We start from the raw sequence: 24628 nt of genomic DNA, 5'->3' as shown, positions 1-24628 counted from the left end.
GTGTGCCTAAGTTGGATGTGATATCTGTGATGGGTTCATATCCTGCAACTGTATATTACAGGGGCTTAGTATGGATTTTTAAGTCAGGTTCTGACATAGCATCTTCTGTTTTTGGTGGATGCCCTTGAATTCGTTTTATGTTGTTGTGTATGTGTTTTGTTTTTTACTTTTTCTATGTTAATGCTTTACTGTATAGCATACTGTGTATTTAGGGAAATTTAATATCCAATTTCTGCTCAGACTTGAAGTTGAAAATCTTTAGTTGTATTTAGAACGTTGCAGTACCAGCTGGCGACACAGTGTAAGTCTTCCTTTTCTTTGGCATATCACAGAGTGGTGAACCCTGTGGCTGGCCCATGGTGTGCGTAGTGGCTACAGGCTGCCAGGAGACAAAGGACACAGGGCTTGGGTCAAATTACATCAGCATACATCTCCCATATCTCACACTTTCTACTTCATAACTCTTCCTATTTTATATTGTTCTTTAGAATTTTTGTTCTCATTTTCGTTTGCACAAAGAGAGAAACAGATTCTTTGCATCTACTTAACATTGAATTTCTTACCCTTAGCAACTACAAGACACTCCAGTCAAGCTTACTGAAGACCACAAGGAAGAACGAATAGAAGACAGTTCTCTCCCGGAAAACCTCAATAAGTAAGCAGACAAAAGTTATAAATCATGTTATGGAAGTCCTGGATACCATTACCATTGTACCATATATTTGGAAAGAGTTGCTTCTTCTTTGGTTTACCGAATACGTATTTCTCTGTCATTTTTCCTATTAACGTTAAACATTTGTTTTGAAACCTACCACCCCCCTCCCCCATTTTTAACATGGCAGGCAAAGTTGATGATAGGAATACAGAACAGTTTGGGTGATAAACCCAAATTCTATAGTGTGGGAGACTGAGCCTTGTATTAAGAGCCTCTACCTAGTGAATCCCAGAAGGGGCAGCTTGAAAAAGAAAGGGACAGGTGCCAGCAGCTGTGAGACAGAAGCTATGGAAAATCTGTCTCGAAAACAACACAGATGGGACTGGGATTGGTTACCTGAAAATGGAGGCTCTTGCTGTGCACATCTTTCATGTTGCCTCTTTCCTTCCCTTTAATTACATTTTACCTTTGTTTTCCTTTCAGAACTGCCACTTGTCATTTTAACCAGACTGCACTGAGTATAATAGCGAACCCAGAAATAGGCCCAAACAATGACAACCATATATTGTTGAGTGGAAGGGGATCTGAAATATAAGTATTTCACCCTTTTCTCTAGGGGGAAATACAAATGTTTTTACTAACTTAAAAATATAAATGTTTTAGTATGTAGATTACACAATCAAATGTATAGATATGAATTAAATGTATTAACTTCATTATACATTGACATTTAAAATTGTACATTAATTATATTAAATTGGTAAATATTTTCATTATCACATTTTATGAAAGTTTTATTCAGAATCTTCTCATACATCTTCAACATTATGAAAGCTACCTTCTTTAAAAAAATTTTTATTTATTTATCTTATTTTTGGCTGCATTGGGTCTTCGTTGCTGCGTGCAGGCTTTCTCTAGCTGCATCGAGTGGGGGCTACTCTTTGTTGCGGTGTGCGAGCTTCTCATTGCGGTGGCTTCTCTTGTTGTGGAGCACAGGCTTTAGGCACGCGGGCTTCAGTAGTTGTGGCTCGGAGGCTCTAGAGCACAGGCTCAGTAGTTGTGGTGCACGGGCTTAGTTGCTCCTCGGCATGTGGGATCTTCCTAGACCAGGGATCGAACCCGTTTCCCCTGCATTGGCAGGCGAATTCTTAACCACTGCGCCGCCAAGGAAGTCCGAAAGCTACCTTTTGAGTTAACTAACAGATTCCAAAACACTTCACCTTCTCTTCCATTCAGAGTGTTTAAAACACCATCTATGTATTCTGTCGTTGGAAATTTCATCCCAAATCAAAGTATCTGTTTGCTCTGTAGGCTTATTTTTGTACTATTTGCAAATAAATACTATATTGCTTTTTAAGTGTCTTTAAAGACTTTTTTTTTTTTAATTTATGGCTGCGTTGAGTCTTTGTTGCTGTGCACAGGCTTTCTCTAGTTGTGGTGAATGGGGGCTACTCTTCACTGCAGTGCGTGGGCTTCTCATTGCGGTGGCTTCGCTTGCTGAGGAGCACAGGCTCTAGGCACACGGGCTTCAGTAGTTGTGGCACACAGGCTTAGTTGCTCTGCGGCATGTGGGATCTTCCCGGACCAGGGCTCGAGCCCGTGTCCCCTGCATTGGCAGGTGGATTCTTAACCACTGTGCCACCAGGGAAGTCCCAAAAGACTTATTTTAGGGGCTTCCCTGGTGGCGCAGTGGTTGAGAGTCTGCCTGCCAATGCAGGGGACATGGGTTCGAGCCCTGGTCTGGGAAGATCCCACATGCCGCGGAGCAACTAGGCCTGTGAGCCACAATTACTGAGCCTGTGCGTCTGGAGCCTGTGCTCTGCAACAAGAGAGGCCGCGATAATGAGAGGCCCGTGCACCGCGATGAAGAGTGGCCCCCACTTGCCACAACTAGAGAAAGCCCTAGCACAGAAGCGAAGACCCAACACAGCCATAAATAAATAAATAAATAAATAAAAATTAAACTTTAAAAAAAAAAAAGACTTATTTTAAAAAACCCTCCAATACTAGAGTTGTAAGGTTATACCCCAGGAATAATAACTAAATCTGGTTCAATTTCTTTATCTCATTTTTTTATTATTATACCAGATGGATGATATAAATTTCCAAAATTAGTATTGGTTTGGAATGTTTTAGGCAAATGTGCCTTCTTTTGTAAACATCACTTTGTTGTTCAAAATACAGTATTCCATTTTTTCTACAATTCTTCATTCCCTCTAGTTCCCAAGTATTCTTGAGCAAAATCTTTTTTTTTTATACATCTTTATTGGAGTATAATTGCTTCACAATTAACTGTGAAGTTACAGCACAACTAACTGTGTTAGTTTCTGTTGTACAACAAAGTAAATCAGCCTTATGCATACATATATCCCCATATCCCCTCCCTCTTGAGCCTCCCTCCCACCCTCCCTATCCCACCCCTCTAGGTCTTTGCAAAGCACGGAGCTGATCTCCCTGTGCTATGCTGCTGCTTCCCACTAGCTATCTATTTTACATTCGGTAGGGTATATATGTCAATGCTATTCTCACTTTGCCCCAGCTTCCCTCCCCACCCCCGTGTCCTCAAGTCCATTCTCTATGTCTGCGTCTTTATTCCTGCCCTGCTGCTAGGTTCATCAGTACCATTTTTTTTAGATTCCATACATATGCATTAGCATATGGTATGTGTTTTTCTCTTTCTGACTTACTTCACTCTGTATGACAGACTCTAGGTCCATCCACCTCACTACAAATAACTCAATTTCATTTCTTTTTATGGCTGAGTAATATTCCATTGTATATATGTGCCACCTCTTCTTTATCCATTCGTCTGTCGATGGACACTTAGGTTGCTTCCATGTCCTGGCTATTGTAAATAGTACTGCAGTGAACATTGTGGTACATGTCTCTTTTTGAATTATGGTTTTCTCAGGGTATATGCCCAGTAGTGGGATGAGCAAAAAACCTTTCAATGCTTGAAAACTAAACTTCATACTTGATGGCGTTGGTGACAGATGTTCTCTGTGGTATAGTATTTAGCACAGCGTTTACCATGCTGAATGTGGTGCTTGGTGCTTCATCAATACTCAGTAAATATACATTGAAAGAATAAGAGGTGAAGGATTATTTTTACAGTCTGTGTAGCTCTAGAGAAGAAGATTTGTCTCAGACAGATTTTAGGAGATCTACCAGACAACTATTTTATATGTCTCCTCAGTTAAAAAAAAAATTTTTTAAGCCACATAAAACTGTTTGTAGAGTATGAGTCCCAAATGTATTTTAACCAAAATCTTTGGATTTTTTTGTCTTTACTTTAGGTTAGTTTTGTCAGATGAGGAAGTGAGCTTGGGAAGTGAACCAGGTAAGATGGTAAATTCATTAAAATGTGAAATGATCACATTTAAATGTCAAAACAGTTTGTTACAGCCTTTGGGGATTGTGTTAATATCCATTCAATTAAAAAATGTTAAGTCCCTTTATAAGTCTCTTCTGTACAAACTTGAGTTCGCCTTTTTTCCCAGCTTTATTGAGGAGCTGTAATTGACATGTAACACTGTAAGTTTAAGGTGCACAGTGTGATGATTTGGTATATGTTAGTATTGCAAAATGATTTTCACCATAAGATTAGTTAACACATCTATCATCTCACATAGTTACCATATTTATTTTGGGCATAAGAACATTTAAGATTTACTCTCTTAGCAATTGTTTTTAACTATAGTTACATGCTATATGTTAGGTCCCCAGAACTTACTCATCTTATAACTGGAAGGTTGTACCCTTTGGCCAATCTCCCCATTTCCCGCATCCCCCAGGCCCTAGCAACCACCAGTCTACTCTCTGTCTCTAGGAGTTCGGCTTTTTTAGATCTCACATTTAAGTGAGATCATAGTGTGTCCTCTGTCTGACTTATTTCACTTAACATAACGCCCTCTTGAACAGCAATGAACCAGCGCAGCAATGAACATGAGGGTTGCAGATACCACTTCGAGATAGTGATTTCATTTCCTTTGTATATAAACCCTGAAGTGGAATTGCTGGATCATATAGTAGTTCTATTTTTAATTTTTTGAGGAACCTCCATACTGTTTTTCATAATGGCTATACCAATTTAGACATTCCCACCAACAATACACAAAGCTTCCTTTTTCTCCACATCACCACCAGCATTTATCTCCTGTCTTTTTTATAACAGCCATTCTAACAGGCATAGGTGATATTTCGTTGTGGTTTTGATTTGTATTTGATTTCATTAGTACTGTTGAGCACCATTTCGTGTCCCTATTGGCCATTTATATGTCTTTGGTTGGAAAAATGTCTACTTTACCCATTTTAAAAATCAGATTATTGTTGGTTTTTTTAATATTGAGTTGTATGAGTGCATTATATATTTTAGATATGAACCCCTTATCACATCTATGGTGTGCAGATATTTTACCTATTCTGCAGATTGCCTTTTCATTTTCTTGATCTTTTTTTTTTTCCCCAGAGATTTTTAATTTGATGTAGTCCCACTTGTTTATTTTTGCTTTTGTGTCTTGAGCTTTTTGTGTCATATACCAAAAATCATTGCCAAGCCCAGCGTCAAGGAGTTTTTTCTCTGTTTTTTATTCTAGGAGTTTTACAGATTCAGATTATTACATTTAAGTCTTTAATCCATTTTGAGTTAATTTTTGTGATTGGTGTAAGATAAGAGTTTAATTTCATTCTTTTGCATGTGAATATCCAGTAAGTATAGCTACCCCTGCTCTCTTTTGCATTCCATTTGCATGGAATATGTTTTTCTATCCCTCCACTCTCAGTCTTTGTGTATGTATCCTTAAAGCTAAAGTGAGTCTCTTGTAGGCAGCATGGATCTTGTTTTTTTTTATCCATTCAGCGGGTAAAATGTCTTTTGATTGGAGAATTTAATCCATTTACATTTAATTATTGATAAGTAAGGATTTACTAATGCCATTTTGTTCATTGTTTTCTGACTGTTTTGTAGTTCCTTTGTTCCCTTATTCCTTTCTTGCTATCTTCCTTTGTGACTTGATGACTTTTTGTGGTGGTATGCTTTGATTCTTTTATCTTAACTTTTTATGTACCTATTACAGGGTTTTTTTGGTGATTACCATGAGGCTTATAATAAAATGTCTTATATTTATAACATTATTTTAGGCTGATAACAATTTAATTTGATAGCATACAGAAACTCTATACTTCTACTTCTCCTCCCCTCACATTTTAGGTTATTGATGTTACAGTTTACATGTCTTTTACATTGTGTGTCCAATAACAAATTATTATAGTTATTTTTAATATGTTTGTTTTTTAAATTTTAAACTGGAATTGAAAGTGATTTATGCACCACTGTTACAATATTACAGAATCTGACTCTGACTATATATTTACCTTTACTGATGAGTTGTACACATTCATGCATTTTTACAAGGTTAATTTGCATCCTTTTATTTCAGCTTGTAAAATGCCCTTTAGCATTTCTTGTAAGGCAGGTCTAGTGGTAATGAACTTTCTCAACTTTTGTTTGTTTGAGAAAGTCTTTATCAGGTCTTCACTTCTGAAGGACAGCTCTGCTGATACAGTATTCTTCATTGACAGTTTTTTTTTCCCCAATATTTTGGATATATCGTCCCACTCTCTCCTGGCCTGCAAAGTTTCTCCAGAGAAATCTGCTTATGGTTTTATAGGGTTTCCCTTGAATGTGACAAGTCACTTTTCTCTTGCTGCTTTCAAAATTCTGTCATTGACTTTAGACAGTTTAACTATAATGGGTCACGGTCTCTGGTCGGGTGAACTTGCTGCCCCTGCTCTCAGGTGGTGGAGGTGGTCAGGCAACTTGCCGGGCTCTGTGTTCAAGCAGTTCTGCTGGCTGGGCTCTGTGGTCAGGTGGTGCTGTGCTCTAGGGTCAGGCAGTGTTACTAGCTGGGCTCTACAGTCACCTCCAGTCAGGCAGGGTCACTGGCTGTGCTCCCTCACCAGATGCTGCTGCTGCCTGGCCTCTGCATGCAGGTGGGGCTGCAGCAGGGCTTCACGATCTGGTGCAGCCTCAGCCCGTACTTTGCGGTCAGGCAGAGCCACAGGCTGAGTTTCATAGTTGGGCAGGACTATCGCTGTGCTCGGCTTTTGGGCAAGGTCGCTGGCCAGACTTCCCGGTAGGGTGGGGCCTCATACTGTACCCCACAGTTGGGGGGTGTCATTGACTGGGCTCCCTGCCTAAGTGAGACCGCAGGATGTGCCCAGCAACTGGGCATGGACGTAGGCTGGGCTCTGCTGCCAGGCAGGGCTATAGACTGGGGTGTGCTGCTGGGCAGTACTGTGAGCTGGGCTGGGAGGCTCCCCAGGGTCCCTTTTAGGGCATCCTGGTCAGGTGGGCTGGGGCCATGCTCCCCTGTTGGGTGGGGCTGCTGACTTGCTTCCCTGCCTGGGCAGGCAGTAGGATATGCTCTGCAGCTGCCCCGGGTCTCAGTCCAGGCTTCCTGGTCAGGCAGAACTGGAGGCTATGCTCAGCAATGAGTTAGCTTTCAAGCAGTACGTAATTAGAGGGTCCAGTTGTCTTCTTTAGGGAATTCTGGTCTTCTCTAAGATAGGTGCTTTTAGTATAGATATTCATTTCACAGGGTTGTATGATTGTTTCAAAATTATCCTCATATTTAAATTCGTCTTCTTATTTTTTTTTCGTGTTCTTATTTTTTAATAAATATATATTATATGTACAGTCAACATATATATGAATTACTCTAGCTTTGGAGCCAGAAAAATCTGGGTTTGAATGCTGGCTTTTTTTTTAAAACAAGTCATTTATGCCTCTTTCATTTTTCTTATCTGAAAAATGAGTCATACACTCCTGCCTTGCAGGACATTAGGGCTAGATATATTTATCAACTATATAGCACACAGTAGGTGTCCAATAAATGTGATAGGTATTTTTAAGTATACACATAAATACAGACCATATTGATAAAAGAAACTAAGAAGCTGTAATAATCATGAGCTCATATATCTAACATACCTTCAGACTTACGTTCCAAAGGTTAGCTAATTTTGCATGCATAATCCTGTACCTAAGTAGAGAACATTTTTTTAACAGTCATAAATGAAATATAATGGACATTGTTGTAGTTTCACTATCCAGCTATAGTATTATTTTGTCTTTTAAAGCCTGCTATATCAGCAGTTATATCCCTTTTTTTATTGAAGTATAGTTTATGTACAATATTATATGTTACAGTGTACAGCATAGTGATTCACAATTTTTAAAGGTTATGCTCCGTTTATATTGGGTTGGCCAAAAAGTTCTTTTGGGGTTTTCCATAACATCTTATGGAAAAACCCAAATGAACTTTTTGGCCAACCCACCAATTATTATAAAATATTGGTTATATTCTGTGTGTTATACAGTATATCCTTATAGCTTATTTTATATGTAATAGTTTGTACCTTTTAATCTCATACCCCAAAATTGCACTTCCCTCTTCCCTCTCCCTACTGGTAACTACTAGTTGGTTCTCTGTATCTGTGTGCCTGGGGTTTTTTTGTTATGTTCACTAGTTTGTTGTATTTTTTAGATTCCACATATAAGTGACATCATAGTATTTGTCTTTCTCTGTCTGACTTATTTCACTTAGCATAATACCCTCCAAGTCCATCCACATTGCTGCCAATGGCAAAAATAAACTCAAAATGGATTAAAGACCTAAATGTAAGGCTGGAAACCATAAAAGTCCTAGAGGAAAACATATGCAGAACACTCTTTGACATAAATCATAGCAATATTTTTTTGGATTCATCTCCTAAAGCAAGGGAAATAAAAGCAAAAATAAACGCATGGGACCTAATCAAACTTAAAAGCTTTTGCACAGCAAAGGAAACCATCAACAAAATGAAAAGGCAACCTATGCAATAGGAGAAACAATTTGCAAATGATGTGACTGATAAGGGGTTGTTATCCAAAATACATAAACAGCTCATACAGCTCAACATCAAAAAAACAACCTAATAAAAAAATGGGCAGAAGACCTGAATAGACATCTTTCCGAAGAAGACATACAGATGGCCAACAGGAACATGAAAATATGCTCAGCATTGTTAATCATCAGAAAAATGCAAATTAAAACCATAATGAGGTATCACCTCACACCTGTCAGAATGGCTATCATCAAAAAGACCACAAGTAACAAATGTTGGTGAGAATATGGAGAAAAGGGAACCCTCGTACACTGCTGGTGGGAATGTAAATTGGTGCAGCCACTGTGGAAAAAAGTATAGAGGTTTCTCCAAAAACTAAAAATAAGACTGCCATATGACCCAGCAATTCCACTCCTGGGTATGTATGCAAAAAAACCCCCAAAACAGTTATTCAAAAAGATACATGCATTTCAATGTTCATAGCAGCATTACTTACAATTGCCAAGATGTGGAAGCAACCTAAATGTCCATCAGTAGATGAATGGATAAAGAAGATGTAGTGTATATGTACTCAGTCATAAAAAATAATGAAAATTTGCCATTTGCAACAACATGGATGGACTTGGAGGGTATTCTGCTAAGTGAAATAAGTCAGAGAAAGACAAATACTGTATGATGTCACTTATATGTGGAATCTAAAAAATACAACACACTAGTGAACATAACAAAAAACCCCCAGGGACACAGATATAGAGAACCAACTAGTAGTTACCAGTGGGGAGAAGGAGGAGGGGAGGGGAAAAGTAGGGCTAAAGGATTAAGAGGTACAAACTACTGTGTATAAAATAAATAAGCTACAAGTATATATTGTACAACACAGGGAATATAGTCAACATTTTATAATAATTATAAATGGAGCATAACCTTTAAAAATTATGAACCACTATATTGTACACTTGTAACATATAATATTGTACATCAACTATATTGCAATAAAATTCTTTTTTAATTAAAAATGGTCCTAATTATAGTTGAAGATGTAAAAATCTTGGATTTTGTTTTTTTTTTCATTCTTTTTTTTTTTTGCCACACTGCATGGCATGAGGAATCTTAGTTCCCCAACCAGGGATCAAACCCTGGCCCTGGCAGTGAAAATGCCAAGTCCTAACTCCTGGTCCACCAGGGAATTCCCTATCTTGGATTTTTTTTTTTTTTTTTTTTTGGTCTCTGTCTATACTGGGTTGCAAATTAGGTAGAGATGTGGGAAACAGACTCTAAGAAACTGGCTCCTAGTGTAGTAATAGGGCATAATTTATCTCAGTATAGGCCCAAAACTTAGAGATAATTTTTTTAAAAAATAATGTTTGCCTATGGGTTTTTTGTTTGTATGTTTGATTTTTTAATGTTAAACATTAAACATTAGAAAAATATGCTGTCTTTTAAGTACATGTGTTTGATCTTTCCCTTCATATGAAATCACTACTGTAAATGAGAAATGTGGAGATGCTGCTCACAGCTATGCACAGCTCTTCGAAGAACAAGGCAGCCTTTGAATTAACATACGTACAACATACCCTGTTAGGAACACAGATTTGAGCCAGGCTGTCTGGTTTGAACCTGAGCTCCACTGTTAATTAATTGTGTGACCTTGAGCAAGTTACTCGACTTCTTGCCTTACTAGTGCCTCATCTGCGAGGTGGGGGTACCTTGGTCATGGCACCACCCGGCAGGGTTTTTATGAGGATCACCATGGTAACGTGCACCAAGCCCTGAGAAAAGCGCCAGGCACTCAGCAAGCTCTGTAGCCACATTAGCTGTTACTAGTTTCCAGGTCCCCACACCTTGCAGTATAGGATATGGAAGTTTGGCACAAAAATTGCATCAACTTCACAGTTTTGCCAAGTGTCAGCTCGTCTTAGAGCATCTGTCCAGGGCCTGTGCTAGGCCCAGGGAACACAGAGATGACCAGCTCCACTCCTCCACCAGGAAATCCTGAGTCTGATAACAGGCATGAGCAAATAAACCAGTAGAAGGCAGCATGGGGAATATTACACATGTGGTATTAACTTGAAAAATTATAATCCTCAAGGAATAACCTCAAGTAATAATGTATTGTTCAGTGTATTTGTTTTCTATTGCTATGTAATAAATTATCACAGATTTGAAAAAACACAACATATCCAATCATTTATTCATTCATTCAACATAAAATGAATATCTGTTGTGTCAGAGACGTGGAGAGCAGGCAGAACAAAATATAGTTGACCCTTGAACAACGCAGGGGTTAGGGACACCACCCGCCTCCCCACCCCTACCCCTCTCGCCCCCTTGCAGTCGAAAACCCACATGTAACTGTTGACTCTGCCAAAATTTAGCTACTAATAGCCTACTGTTGAATGGAAGCCTCACTGATAACAATCAGTTAACACGTATTTTGCATGTTATATGTATTGTATACTGTATTCTTACAATAAAGCTAGAGAAAAAAGAAAATTATTAAGAAAATTATAAGGAAGAGACTTCCCTGGTGGAGCAGTGGTTAAGAATCCGCCTGCCAATGCAGGGGACACGGGTTCGAGCCCTGGTCCGGGAAGATCCCACATGCCACGGAGCAACTAAGCCTGTGTGCCACAACTACTGAGCCCTCATGCTGCAACTACTGAAGCCTGTGCGCCTAGAGCCCGTGCTCCACAACAAGAGAAGCCACCGCAATGAGAAGCCTGTGCACCGCAACAAAGGGTAGCCCCCGCTCGCTGCCACTAGCGAAAGCCCGCAAGCAGCAATGAAGACCCAATGCAGCCAAAAATAAATAAAAATTTAAAAAAAAGAAAATTATAAGGAAGATAAAATACCTTTACAGACTGCGCTGTATTTATGAATACCGTACATTTACATTGTTTACAAGATGAATCATCTATCAGTACCTACATCAATATTGTCTTACATAATATAAAACACTGTAGATATTATATGTATTACTAACACTAGACATCAAAAATAAAAAGATAATGTGAAAAAGAAATTCGTATTTATTTACAGGTGTAACGATTCATGCGTCTGTAACAAAGAAGCAGCAATACGATTGCATTATGGTAGCCTAGTGTAACTGCTAGACTGTTTGGATGCCTTCGGTGTTAACTCAGGGGCTCTGGATGGCCAGGGGCATTGTCCAATTTCAAAAGAACTTTAGAAGTCAGTCCCTTCCTGGCAAGGAACTTCCTGACTTCAGGGACAAAGCATCAGTGAAACCGATTCAGAAAAAGAGTTCATGGTCCAGTCCTTCTTGAACAACCAGAAGACTGGCAGCTGGTGTTTACCTTTTCCCTTCAAGGCTTGGGGGTTAGCAGCTTTGTAGATGAGGGCAGTCCTGATCATGCACCTGACTGCATTTGCACAAAACAGAAGAGTTAGCCTGTCCCTTCCTGCCTTAAATCCTGGTGCTCACTCCTCTTCCTTATTAATAAATGTCCCTAGTGGCATTTTTTTGCCAGAATAGGACAGTTTTGTCTGTATTAAAAACCTGTTCAGGCAGATATCCTTTCATATCAATGATTTTCTTAATGTCATCTAGGAACTCGTCTGCTGTATCTTTTTCAACACAATTTCTCCTGTTATCTTGACCTTTTTTAAGCCAAACCTCTTTTTAAAATTATCAAACCATCCTTTACTGTCATTGAATTCTCCAGCATTAGATCCGTCACCTTCCTTTTGCTTTAGATTGTCACATAATGACTTTGCTTTTTCTCAAATCATATTAGTCTATAGGTATGCCTTTTTTTTTTTTTAATTAATTAATTAATTATTTATTTATGGCTGTGTTGGGTCTTCGTTTCTGTGCGAGGGCTTTCTCTAGTTGCGGCAAGCGGGGGCCACTCTTCATCGCGGTGCGCAGGTGTCTCACTATCACGGCCTCTCTTGTTGCGGAGCACAGGCTCCAGACGCGCAGGCTCAGTAATTGTGGCTCCCGGGCCTAGTTGCTCCGCGGCATGTGGGATCTTCCCAGACCAGGGCTCGAACCCATGTCCCCTGCATTGGCAGGCAGATTCTCAACCACTGCGCCACCAGGGAAGCCCCAGGTATGCCTTTCTTATAGCAATCCTGCACCCACATAAAAGCTGCATTTTTAATACGAGATAAAAAGGTACTTTACCAGATATGCGAGGTTTTTGCACCTGCTGGCATAGCTGCAGTGATGGCTTCATGAATTTCCTTTTGTTTTTTTACAATGGTCCTTACCCTGGATTCATTTATCTTGAAATGGGCAACTGCAGCTGCATACCTCGATCTATGGTACATACCAAGCATTTCAACATTTTCTTGTAATTTTCTGTGCTTCTTGGAAGCACTTCCAGCATCACTAGTGGCACTTCCTATGGGTCCCATGGTGTTATTCAGAGTTTACAGTATTACCGTAAACATGAAAAATACACAAGACTTGAGAGATCAGTTTTTACTGTGATACACAATTTATTGGAGAAAGGAAATGGTCGTGTGGCAATGATTAGTGTCACACGGCATTTTAAGCTGATACTCCCAACACTTGAACTCTCTACAGTAGCAACCGGAGGTGGCTATGAAATTACTACAGTTAATTTTATGCAGTTATGATTTAATTACTGCATCTTTAAGTTTGTTTACATTTCTCTCAGCTGCAAATTGTGCCATATCAATGTTTGTGTGCATAAGTTTTGATAAATTTTAACTTTTTATAATAGATTTGTGTGTATTTTATGGTAGTAAATGATAAAAATAGACTAGTATGTACATATATTTTATGCATTCATGACATACCTAACTTTTTCTTAATGATTTTGATATTTCTTGACTGTGAGGTTCTTCTGTGAGTTTTTTCAAATTGTCACAAATCTCCAAAACTTTTTCCAGTGTATTTATTGAAAAAATCCACATATAAGTGGACCTGTGCAACTTCAAACCCCTATTGTTAGGGTCAGCTGTATAAAATGGCCTTTCGGAGACTACAGAATGAGAACAAATCCACCAGGGAAGGAATAGGCTTTGGAATGTGAAAACTTTATTTAATTGAGGTATAATTGACATATAACATTGTATTAGTTTCAGGTGTACAACATGATGATTGGCTATTATGTATATATTGCAAAATGACCACCACAGTAAGTCTAGTTAACATCCATCCTCATACACAGTTACAAATTTTTTCTTGTGATGAAAACTTTTAAGATTTACTGTCTAAGCAACTTTCAGATATGCACTACAGTATTAACTATAGTCGACATGCTGTACATTACATCGTCATGACCTATTTATTTTATAACTGGAAGTTTTGTGACTTTTGACTCCCTCCGCTCATTTTGCCTCCACCCCTGCCTCTGCCTCTGGCCTCCAGCACTGTTCTCTACATCTGTGAGCTCGGGTTTTGTTTGTTCTTTAGATACCACATATAAGTGGGATGGTACAGTATTTGTCTTTCTCTGACTTATTTCACTTAGCATAATGCCCTCAAAGTCCATCCATGTCATTGCAGATGGTAAGATCTCATTCTTTTTTTTATGGCTGAATAATATTCTATTGTACATATGAACCACATCTTTATCCATTCACCCATCGATGGACACTTAGGTTGTTTCCATATCTTGGCTGTTGTAAGTAATGCTGCAATGAACATGGGGGTGCATTTAACTTTTTGAAATAGGGTTTTCATTTTTTTTGGATAAATACCCAGAAATGGCATTGTTGAATTATATGGTAGTCTATTTTTAATTTTTTTGAGGAACCTCCATATTGTTTTCCATAGCCACTGCACCAATTTACATGGAATATGAAAACTTTTAACTTTCAAGAGGGCATAGATATAACAGAGGACCTGAATACCTGTGGGTATTACAAATTTATTTGTGTATATATATAGTGTTATATATATATATACATATGTAGTTTTTATATATGGTTCTTTAAATTTTTAGATATATGTGTTATAATCTGATTTGGTCAGTTGAACAGTTTGGTCACATTATCATAAAATACTATAGTAAATAAGCATGCTAAATTTCTTCTTGTTCAACTTATCTTTTATGTGCTTTTGTTTCAGCAACTGAAGATCACAAGGAAAAACATTCTGGAATAAGAGAATTTGGAGCACCTCAGTTTTCTAACTCTGAAAATGGTAAATTATAATTTCACTGTATATATGGATAATTTATTATTTAAAATTCTTTAGTTTTTATTTAATATTTATTTCCGTAACATGAAAATCTGTATAGGTCTCTACCCAGGAATGCAATTGTATACTTCTACTTTGTAGCACATGCCAATGGAAATTAAATAATTGCTTATTCTGTATGTTTAGGCCCTGTGGAATGTGTCTCTGTAACTGTGAGGACATGTGGCACTGTGTTTATCTTACTATCTCATGTGTCTCTACCATCCAGTAATGTAGGCACTACCTACAATGTAAATACTACCTTGAATGTCTCTGGCAAGCATTGCAAACATTTTCTCCTAGTTTGTCTTTTGACTTTTCCTATAGTTGTTTCTTGCCATGAAAAAATTTTAAACATTTTATGTAGTCGAATTTATTAATCTTTTATTTTATTGGATCTGGTTTTTGTCATATGCAAAACCCAGGTTAGAGGAGTTCGTTTATGTTTTCTTCTAGTATTTGTATAGTTTTATTTTTTATATTTAGATCTCCAATTCATTCGGAGTTTATTCATGAATATAGCGTTAACAATGGATTAAATGTTACCTTTTTGCAAATGGCTATCCTTTATATAATTTTTTTTAATTTTTTTATTTTATTTATTTATTTATTTATTTATTTTTGGCTTTTTTTTTTGGCTGTGTTGGGTCTTCGTTTCTGTGCGAGGGCTTTCGCCAGTTGCGGCAAGCGGGGGCCACTCTTCATCGCGGTGCGCGGGCCTCTCACTATCGCGGCCTCTCTTGTTGCGGAGCACAGGCTCCAGACGCGCAGGCTCAGTAGTTGTGGCTCACGGGCCTAGTTGCTCCGCGGCATGTGGGATCTTCCCAGACCAGGGCTCAAACCCATGTCCCCTGCATTGGCAGGCAGATTCTCAACCACTGCGCCACCAGGGAAGCCTATATAATTTTTTTAAATGCCATGTGTGCCCCAGTAATTTGAGATAACTTCCAATCATATGCTAGATTTCGATACGTATTTGAGTCTATTTCTGGACTTTCATAGAAACTTTTTTGTGTGTTTTTGTATCTGGTGGGACTAGTATCTTCCTCTTCTTTTCATTATTTTCTTAACCATTCTTGCATGTTTATTTTTCAATATGAATTTTATATCAAATTGTCTAGCTCCATAAAAAAGCTCATTGATACTTTTATTGTGATCACATTAAATATGAAAACTGACAGCTTGCTGATGTCAAGACATCCTAAGCAGAAACAAAGGGCATCTTTCTATTAAAGTTTACTTGTCTATCTTTCAGATATAGTTTTTTCTTATAGGTTTTGAACACTTCTTGTTAAGTTTATTTCTGAATATTTTATTTCTTTTATTGCCATTATAAATGACATTTTCTTTCCATTTTATCTTTTAACTGGTTATTATTTTGTGTATTGATATAATTTTTGCATGTTAACCATATATCCTGCTACCTTGCTGAACTTGCTTATAGTTTGAGTTAGTTTTATCATTGATTTTCTGGAACGTTCCAGGTATACCACAATGTCTTCTGCAAATAGAGATAGTCCTGTTTTTTCTTTATCAATTCTTGTGACTGTAATTAATTTCTTTTGTTTAATTGCATTGGTTACTACCACCAGAACAATGTGAAATAGTATTGTTCCTGATCTGAGTGTCAATGCCTGTACTGTTTCTGAATCAATTAAGATGCTAGCTTTTGGACTGAGGTATATATTTTACAGTGTTAAGGAAGTAGCCATACATTCCTGTTTTCTCAAGAGTTTTTATTAGAAATGATTGTTGAATTTTGCCAACAGGTTTTTCAGCATCTATGCCCTGTGAAAACATCTAGGCCTGTGATTTTTTGTGTTTTCTTCTCTATGGAAATTGATCTGTTTAAGTTTTCTATCTGTACTGGGACCAATTTTAGTAAATTATATTTTTCTCAGAAATTATTCATTTTGTCTAGGTTTTCTAATTTATTTACATAGAGTTGTACAAAATCTCTTTTGATTTTTTAACAGCTTTATCAAGGTATAATTTAAGTACCATAAAATTCACCCATTGTAACTATAAAATTCAGTGACTTTTAGTAAATTTATAGAGTTGTGCAACCATCACGATTGACTATTAGACTATTCCCATTACTCCCCAAATTCTCTCATGCTTGTTTGCAATTAATCCTTCTCCCACTCCCCCACTCCCACCAGGCTAGAGTGAATTTTCATCTGGCTGAATTGAGAAGTGGGTGGAAGAGAGTGGTTCTTAGTTCAAGTACAATAGTCTTTCATTCTTTCTAAATTTTAATAGATTTTCTTGAGTAAATGTTTCTTCACTTGATGTGTGTCCTTGGAACAACTTCCAGAGACTTTAAATGGTTGTTTTTAAAATCATTTTCACCAGTTACTTAAAACTGATGTGCGGGTCCCTAGACCTCATCATTCTATCATGCTGGAAGCCCCTATCTTTCATTTTTATTGATAATGATAAATAAATATTTATTTATTAATGATAAATATTTTATTGATATTTAGGGTCATGATTTTTCATGTTAGTTGTTATTTAAATATCCCATGGATTATGATATGAAATGTCTTCTTTATCATTTTTCAGAAATTCCATTACCCTTCCAACCAAGAATTGTTTAATAGAAGGTATTAAAAATGTGCAAGTGGAAGAGATTTTTATTTCTGATTTCATTTAAAAAGTCTCATTTTATTGCATTATAATCAGAGCATGTTGTTCGTAATATTTCTATTTTAAGAAACTGATTTGTGTGTGTGCCTTAGTTATAATTAATTTCTGTGAATTTTCAGTGTGTGGCTGAGAAAAAGGTACATTTTCTATTAGGGTTTGCTTGTATTCAAAAATAACTACCGTGTTTTTTTATGCTGTTTAGATCTTTTATATCTTTACTTTTGTCCTCTTGGCCTGTTTTTTTACTGAGAGTGGTATATTAAAGTCTCCTATTTTTAATTTGTTTCAGTTTCTCCTTGCATTTCCTGTTTCTGTCTTACATAGATGGTTGCTTAATTATTTTATACATAAATATTCATAACTATTAATATTTTCATTGTGAAATGTGGTCATTTTGATCTATAGCCTACCTAATTAGAAATTATTTTCACATAAACTCCTCATCAGTTTAATTGTTCATTAAAAATTATGTTAATAAAGTATGAGAACAGTGAAACAAACTTGATTTGCCCTATATGCTACTCTCATTTCCTCAAAAAGAAAAAAACCATTCTGTTTTTATGTTCACTCAACAGTTGCAAAAGATGTACCAGTAGATTCATTGGAAGATGATTTTGAGAAGGAATTCTCATTTCTGAACAGCCTCCTAAGTCCTGGTTGTTGGAGTGCTAGTGAATTTTCCCAGGAATGCCAGGCTGTCTTTGGGAGCCCCAAGGCCAGTCTCACATCCCAGGAGCCTTCTGGGGGATCTGAGCTTCTTGCTCATTCCTCACGATTCCTTCCTTCACAACTCTTTGACCTTGGCCTTCGTGCTGCTGGAGCTTTCAACAGTAAGTGTCTATGCAACATTTGGATACCCCTGAACTGTTGTATCTTTGTGAAGCAAAAATATGTGCCTGTGGATGCTGAAATCAACAAGGAGATTGAGTTAGCTTCTGTACTACTGGATATAATCTGCAGTCACACCAGTCAACGGGAAAAATAACAAATATCATTGGAGTCTGTCAACGAGAGTGAAATAAGGGCTGCTTTCCTGTCACCTCCACTAAACCCCACATTTTTTCATTGACTTTCCCAGGTGTCTTCTCTACATAGAAAATCAGTGTCTTGTTTAAAACTCTTGACCTGCTAAGTTACCCCTGCCTAGGGCAGGTGATACTGTTTCTTCCACCTAGCAAAACTTGGTGTGTTCTCTTCCTATGGGCTCAGAGTTAACAAGAGCAAAAGGAGTAGGTCTGGAGCTGGTTCCACAGCAGCCTTCAGGGCAAGGCAGCGGGAATGGAGGACTGTGGTGGAAAGCTGGGAGCAGGAAAGGGTCACCTGCTTTGTTTATATGTCAAGGACTCTCTCCACTCACCTGCTGTTCCACCATCCTGTGTCCAACCCAACACCTTTGGAATCATTTTGCTCCCCACTTCCATATTGGTTCCAAAGTCCTGTCAATTCTGTTTATAAAACGTGTCTCAAATTTCCCACTCCTCCTCCTCTGCCATTTAGAACCTCATTTGGTTTCCTGGGTTACTGTGACTCCTCCTAATAGGTCTACCAAACCCCAATTCATCCTCCATGTTTCCTCCAAAGTTCTCTAAGAAGCAGATTGAGATGTCAGCACCCTGCTTACATTTTTCAAAAATAAAGCACCATTGGCCCCAGGGTCAAACCTGCCTGTGCCTGCATTTCCACCCTTATCTCCTACCTTATTTCAAAATACCTGCCATTTTCGGTAACCGTACTGTTTCCAGACCCTTCTGAGGCATCTTTGCTCATGCCCCTCTTTGGCTGTAATGTTCCGTAATAGAGCGTGGACTTGGGCCCAAATATTAGGTTCCCATCCAGTGTTTCCTCCACCACACCAACCTTGAGGACTCCCTCAGTACTGCCAAGTGGAAGTGCTTTTTCCCTCCTCTGGCCTCCTGCAGTGCTTTATCGGTTTTCATGGCTGCGATCATAGTTTTTTTTTTAATATAGATTTTATTTTTGTTTATTTTTGGCTGCATTGGGTCTTCGTTGCTGCGCGCGGGCTTTCTCTAGTTGCGTCGAGCGGGGGCTACTCTTCGTTGCGGTGCACAGGCTTCTCATTGCGGTGGCTTCTCTTGTTGCGGAGCATGGGCTCTAGGCGTGCGGGCTTCAGTAACTGTGGCTCCTGGGCTCAGTAGTTGTGGCTCACAGGCTCTAGAGTGCAGGCTCAGTAGTTGTAGCGCATGGGCTTAGTTGCTCCGCGGCATGTGGGATCTTTCCGGACCAGGGCTTGAAACGGTGTCCCCTGTGTTGGCAGGTGGATTCTTAACCACTGTGCCACCAGGGAAGCCCTGCAATCATAGTTTATCCTGCCTTATATCCCTGTCTTTCAGCCTCACAGCACCTCACGGTGTCTTAATGCACTGTACTTTGTATTAAAATACTTATGTTCATACTTTATCTGCAAGACCATCATGCTTTATCCAATCTTCAAGCACCTCAAGGGCATATCTGTGGGGTGATTTATCTTGGTGCTTTCTATGACAGCAGCATAAAAGTTAGCTCAATAAATAAAATAAATATCAGTTAAATAATTACTCAGTAAGAATTGGTTAAATAACCTAAAAGTAAGAATGGACCGTACTATTTGATAACGAGTCCCCGTCTAGGATAATTCAGATGTTTTGCTTGTGGTAAAATTTTAGACAACAGTTATTCTCGTGTGGCATATCAATGGCCCAATAGTTATAAAGATTTACAAACTGATTCACTCTCTGCTATGAACTCCTGCTCTTTCTCCTTCACTTGCCACATCGCTAGCAGCAGTGGACTCTTCTCTTATTTTCTGGCAGTACAGTATCAACAGGATTTCTGCACTACTCAGAACGTCTGTCCTGGTTCCTGCCTGCAGGCTGATGGGATATTCCCACATGATAGCCAAGGCAATTAGTCCTTGTGTTTGAGTGTCTTGCTGAGTCATCAGGCAGTTTAAATTGTTAAACTGCTCCCAGCACAGGACTCTTCCTACTTCACTAGTCTCTCCTTTATGTCTACCTCTTTTTCTCCTGTGATGTAGACCAGGAAGGTGAGCTGCCCTGAGAGTTTAAAGATCTATGTTCTAGGAGCCTCAAGTAGGAACTTGGGCCTCAGATGATCTCTACTATACAAGGAAGGTAGTAGGCCAGATAATCTAAGTTCCTTTCTAGTGCTGTGTTTTAATTATAGCATAAATAAGTTTTCATGTTACAGCAGACATTGCCCTGTGTTGCTAGTATTCATAATGATACTTTTTAAGGAGTATATCATATTTCGTCACATTTGTCCACCATAATCCACTTAATTCCTTCCTTATTGTTTCTACTTTTTCATGTTATAGATAATGCTGCAATAAACAAAATCATGCACGTACTTTTTCCTTCAGTTAAATTATTTCCTTAAGATACATTTCTAGGAATGGGATTACCAAGTCAAAGGGTATAAACCTATTCATAGGTTTCAGGATTCTAATTGTCATGTTTATTTCCTCTCATCCTGACTCCTTAAAGCTTCTCTTTCTACACCTTATCCATTTGCCATTGTTTTAAAGAAAAAAAGCTTGTATATTTATTTCAGAACCACTTTGCAAAATGTAAGAAAGTCTAACTCTAGCTGGGAGTAAACTTAGATGATTTGAATAAAATTCATAATAGCAGATATATGTCTTATACTGTGGAATATTACCCTGGTACAAAGATTGGAGGACTTTTATTAGATATTTTTTCCCTTTTCTTGTTTTGCTGATGCTACTTTCTATTTGATTAATAATGGATAATTCATTATTTCTCTTTCCCCAGGCTGGGCCTCCCAAGGGGGATTAGAACTTCCTCTTTCACACATTGATAACCAGTCAGTGCCTTCACAGAGTCCAAAGAAATTAACAAAATGTAAGTTATTTACTTATATTATCATAAGTAATATGCCATCATATTAACAATCACTCAAATTCAGGTAAATTTAGAAAAGGACCATGTTACAGTCTTCACCTCATATTGTCCAGAAAAGTACTTTGTTAATAATGAATTAAAATGAAAGCTGTATCTAGCTATCCCTCACTGTGGAAAGAATTGAACAGAAATTGTGAGCTGCCATAGTAAACTAAATTCTGTACCTTAATCCTTTATATTTTGTGTTAAGGTTTGTTGATAATGGATAATACCATTAGGGATAGAAGATGCTCTGTTTACAGAATGCCTATTGACAAAGAATGCGCCCAGGGTCTTAGCATAGGGCCTGGTACATAGTAATTGCTAATATATATTGAGTACTTACTATATATATTTTTAAAATTTATTTATTTTTGGTTGTGTTGGGTCTTCGTTGCTGCGCCCGGGTTTTCTCTAGTTGCAGTGAGCGGGGGCTACTCTTCATTGTGGTGCGTGGGCTTCTCATTGCAGTGGCTTCTCTTGTTGCGGAGCACGGGCTCTAGGAGTACTTACTATATTTTGTCTGCAGAGCTGGTCCATGTTGTAATTACCATGCAGGATATACATAGAAAATTGACACATTCTCCGTCTTGCAGGATCTTAGATACATATTAATCTTAGTCACTGATGCTGATTTAACTTTTTAATTGGATATAATTTCAGACATACAGAAATATTTCATAAATGAAAATGGCACAAAGAACACCTGTATATCCTTTACTGAGATTCACCTATAGTTAGTATTTTACCCCGTTTGCTTTATGCAGGCTTGTGTGTGTGTGTAATGCGTGTGTTATTTGATCTGAACCACTTGAGGGTAAGTTACATACACCATGACCCTTTACCCCTTAATGCTGCAGTTTGTGTTTCCTAAGAATAGGTATATTCTCTTGCACAACCACAGTATGGCTGTTAATATGAACGTAGTCCTTTTCTGTGATCTACCATGTATGTGTATTCCATTTTCCTGAGTTCACTCCATAATGTCTTTTATAGCACTGTCCCCCTCTGGGACAGCGAGTCTAGGGTCATGTATTGTATTCAGTTGCCATGTCCCTTTAGTCTCTTTTAATCTGAAACATTCCCACAGCTCTTCTTTGATTTCTGGGCATTTTAAAAGAATAGAGTCCCTCTGCTCCACTGGTTTTGTTTTTAATAGACTGCTCCTTATTTCAGTTTTATTTGAGGTCTCCTTGTAATTAAATTTAGGTTATTCGTTATCCTGAGTATCTAGTCAGGTTATCCTGACTAGAATACACATAGGTGATGCTCCTTTCTCAGGGTTTTACATCTCAAAGTTGTCCCTCTCTCCCTCATGGGTGTTGTTAATGTTGACCACTCTATCAAGGTGTTGTCCAGTTTTTCTCCTATACAATTACTATTTTGTTTTATTTGATCCTCCCTTGCAATTACTAAGCAGTCTGTGGGGAGACTCTTGGCGACCTTGTACACATCCTGCTCTTTGTCAGAATTTCCACATAGATTTAGCATCCATTGTTGCTTTTTGCCTGATTCAGTCTTGTCTTTATTATGATGGATGAAAAGTGATCATTTTTCCAACCCTAGCACTCCCTCCACATTTTTTTTATTGTAAAAACACATAACAAAATTTACCATCTTAACCATTTTTAAGTGTACAGTTCAGTAATGTTAAGTATATGCGCATTGCTGTGAAACGGATCTCCAGAACTTTTCATCTTGCAAATCTGAAACTCTACACCCATTAAACACTAAGTCCCCATTCTCTCTCCCCAGCCCTGGTAACCACCATTTTACTTTCTGTTTCTATGAATTTGACTACTTTAGATACCTCATATAAGTGGAATGTATTTGTCTTTTTGTAACTGACTTATTGCACTTAGCATAATTGTCCTCAAAGTTCATCCAGGTTGTAGCATGTGACAGGATTTCCTTTCTTTTTAAAGTTGAATAATATTTCATTGTATGATATACCACATTTTGTTTATCCATTCATCCATTAATCACATTTTTTTTAATCACATTTTTAAAACATCCTTATTGACATATAATTCACATGCTATACAATTGGCTCCTTCCACCAGCCCTCAATACCCTGCTGTAAACAAAAAAAACCTCTCTTCTTCCCCATTTACGTATGTATTTATTGTCAGAATGGATTCGTATTTTTTCGATGGTTTATAATCACTACTGTACTTAGTCATTTTGGTACTCAAATTGCCCCTGTGTTGACCAGTGGGAGCCCTTTCAGGCTGACTTCTGAATCCTTGTGGTATCAATATTTTAAATTTTTCAAATAATTTTAGTCCTACAGAAAGGCTTGCAAAAATACAAAATATTCCTATATGTTTTCACCTAGATTTCACCATGTTTGCCTTAGTCTCTCTCTACGTGTGTGAGTGTAATATGTATGTAATTTCTTCTGAACTGAAATTATTCTGAGACTAAGTAGCAGGCATAATGCCCCTTCACCCCTAAATACTTCAGCATCTGTTTCCTAAAAACAAGGACATTCTTTCACATAATCACAATTCAGTGATCAAAATCAGAAATTAACATTGCCATACTGCTATTATCTAATCTATAGACCTTATTCATATCTTGTCAATTGTCCCACTAATGTATTCTGTAACAAAGGAGAAAAAGATTTTTTTCCTAGTCCAGGATCCAAACCAGGATCACACATTGTATTTAGTTGTCAAGTCTCTTTAGTTTCTTAATCTGGAAAAGTTCCTCAATCTTTGTCTTTCATCGTCTTGGCTTTTTTTGTGGTGTACAGGCCATTTGTTTTATAGAATATTCCTTGAGTTGGGTTTATCTGATGTTGTCTCATAATTAGATTCATGTTATGCATTTTGGCAAGACTAGCAGCACAGGAACGATGTTGTGTGTTCTTCATAAACCGTATCAGGAGGCACATGATGTCTATTTTGTCCTATTGCTTATAATGTTAACTCTGATCACTTGGTTAAGGTGGTGCCTGCCAGGTTTGTTCACTACCAAATTACTATTATATTTTTCCCTTTGTAATTAATAATTATCATGTGGAAAAATATTTTGCAACTGTGTGAATGGCTTATTTCTGAGTATCAAAGTAGCACCCGCTAATTTAGCATTCATTGATAATTCCTGCACGAATCGTCTATTGCAGTGGCTGTTGCCAAATGGCGGTCTTCCATCTCCTCTCCCCTCCGCCTTTATTAGTTACATTCTACTATATGGAAAAGGTTTGTCTTGTCCCTCTTTTTTTACTTATTTGTTGGTATGTATCATTGTGGACTCCTGGAACCCTATTTTAATTCTTCCTAATGCTTTGGGATAAATCAATTGGGGAATCCATCAATTCCAAGCAAATCACAG

General features: G+C 37.9%; 1 protein-coding gene across 1 annotated transcript in view; it reads left to right on the top strand.

The window, feature by feature from the left end:
* ICA1L (islet cell autoantigen 1 like) overlaps window positions 1–24628 on the top strand; it is a 71621-nt gene that overhangs the window by 41416 nt on the left and 5577 nt on the right. Inside the window, exons 8-12 of the mRNA XM_036856976.1 lie at window positions 570–655; window positions 3952–3995; window positions 14610–14684; window positions 17945–18199; window positions 21161–21250. Coding sequence (XP_036712871.1) covers window positions 570–655; window positions 3952–3995; window positions 14610–14684; window positions 17945–18199; window positions 21161–21250 — 550 coding nt within the window. The remainder of the gene's footprint in view (window positions 1–569; window positions 656–3951; window positions 3996–14609; window positions 14685–17944; window positions 18200–21160; window positions 21251–24628) is intronic.

The sequence above is a fragment of the Balaenoptera musculus genome, chromosome 7 (genome assembly GCF_009873245.2).
Source record: "Balaenoptera musculus isolate JJ_BM4_2016_0621 chromosome 7, mBalMus1.pri.v3, whole genome shotgun sequence".
NCBI classification, from domain to species: Eukaryota; Metazoa; Chordata; class Mammalia; order Artiodactyla; family Balaenopteridae; genus Balaenoptera; species Balaenoptera musculus.
The sequence above is the reverse complement of the archived record's forward strand: the minus strand, read 5'-3'. Positions and strand labels throughout refer to the sequence as shown.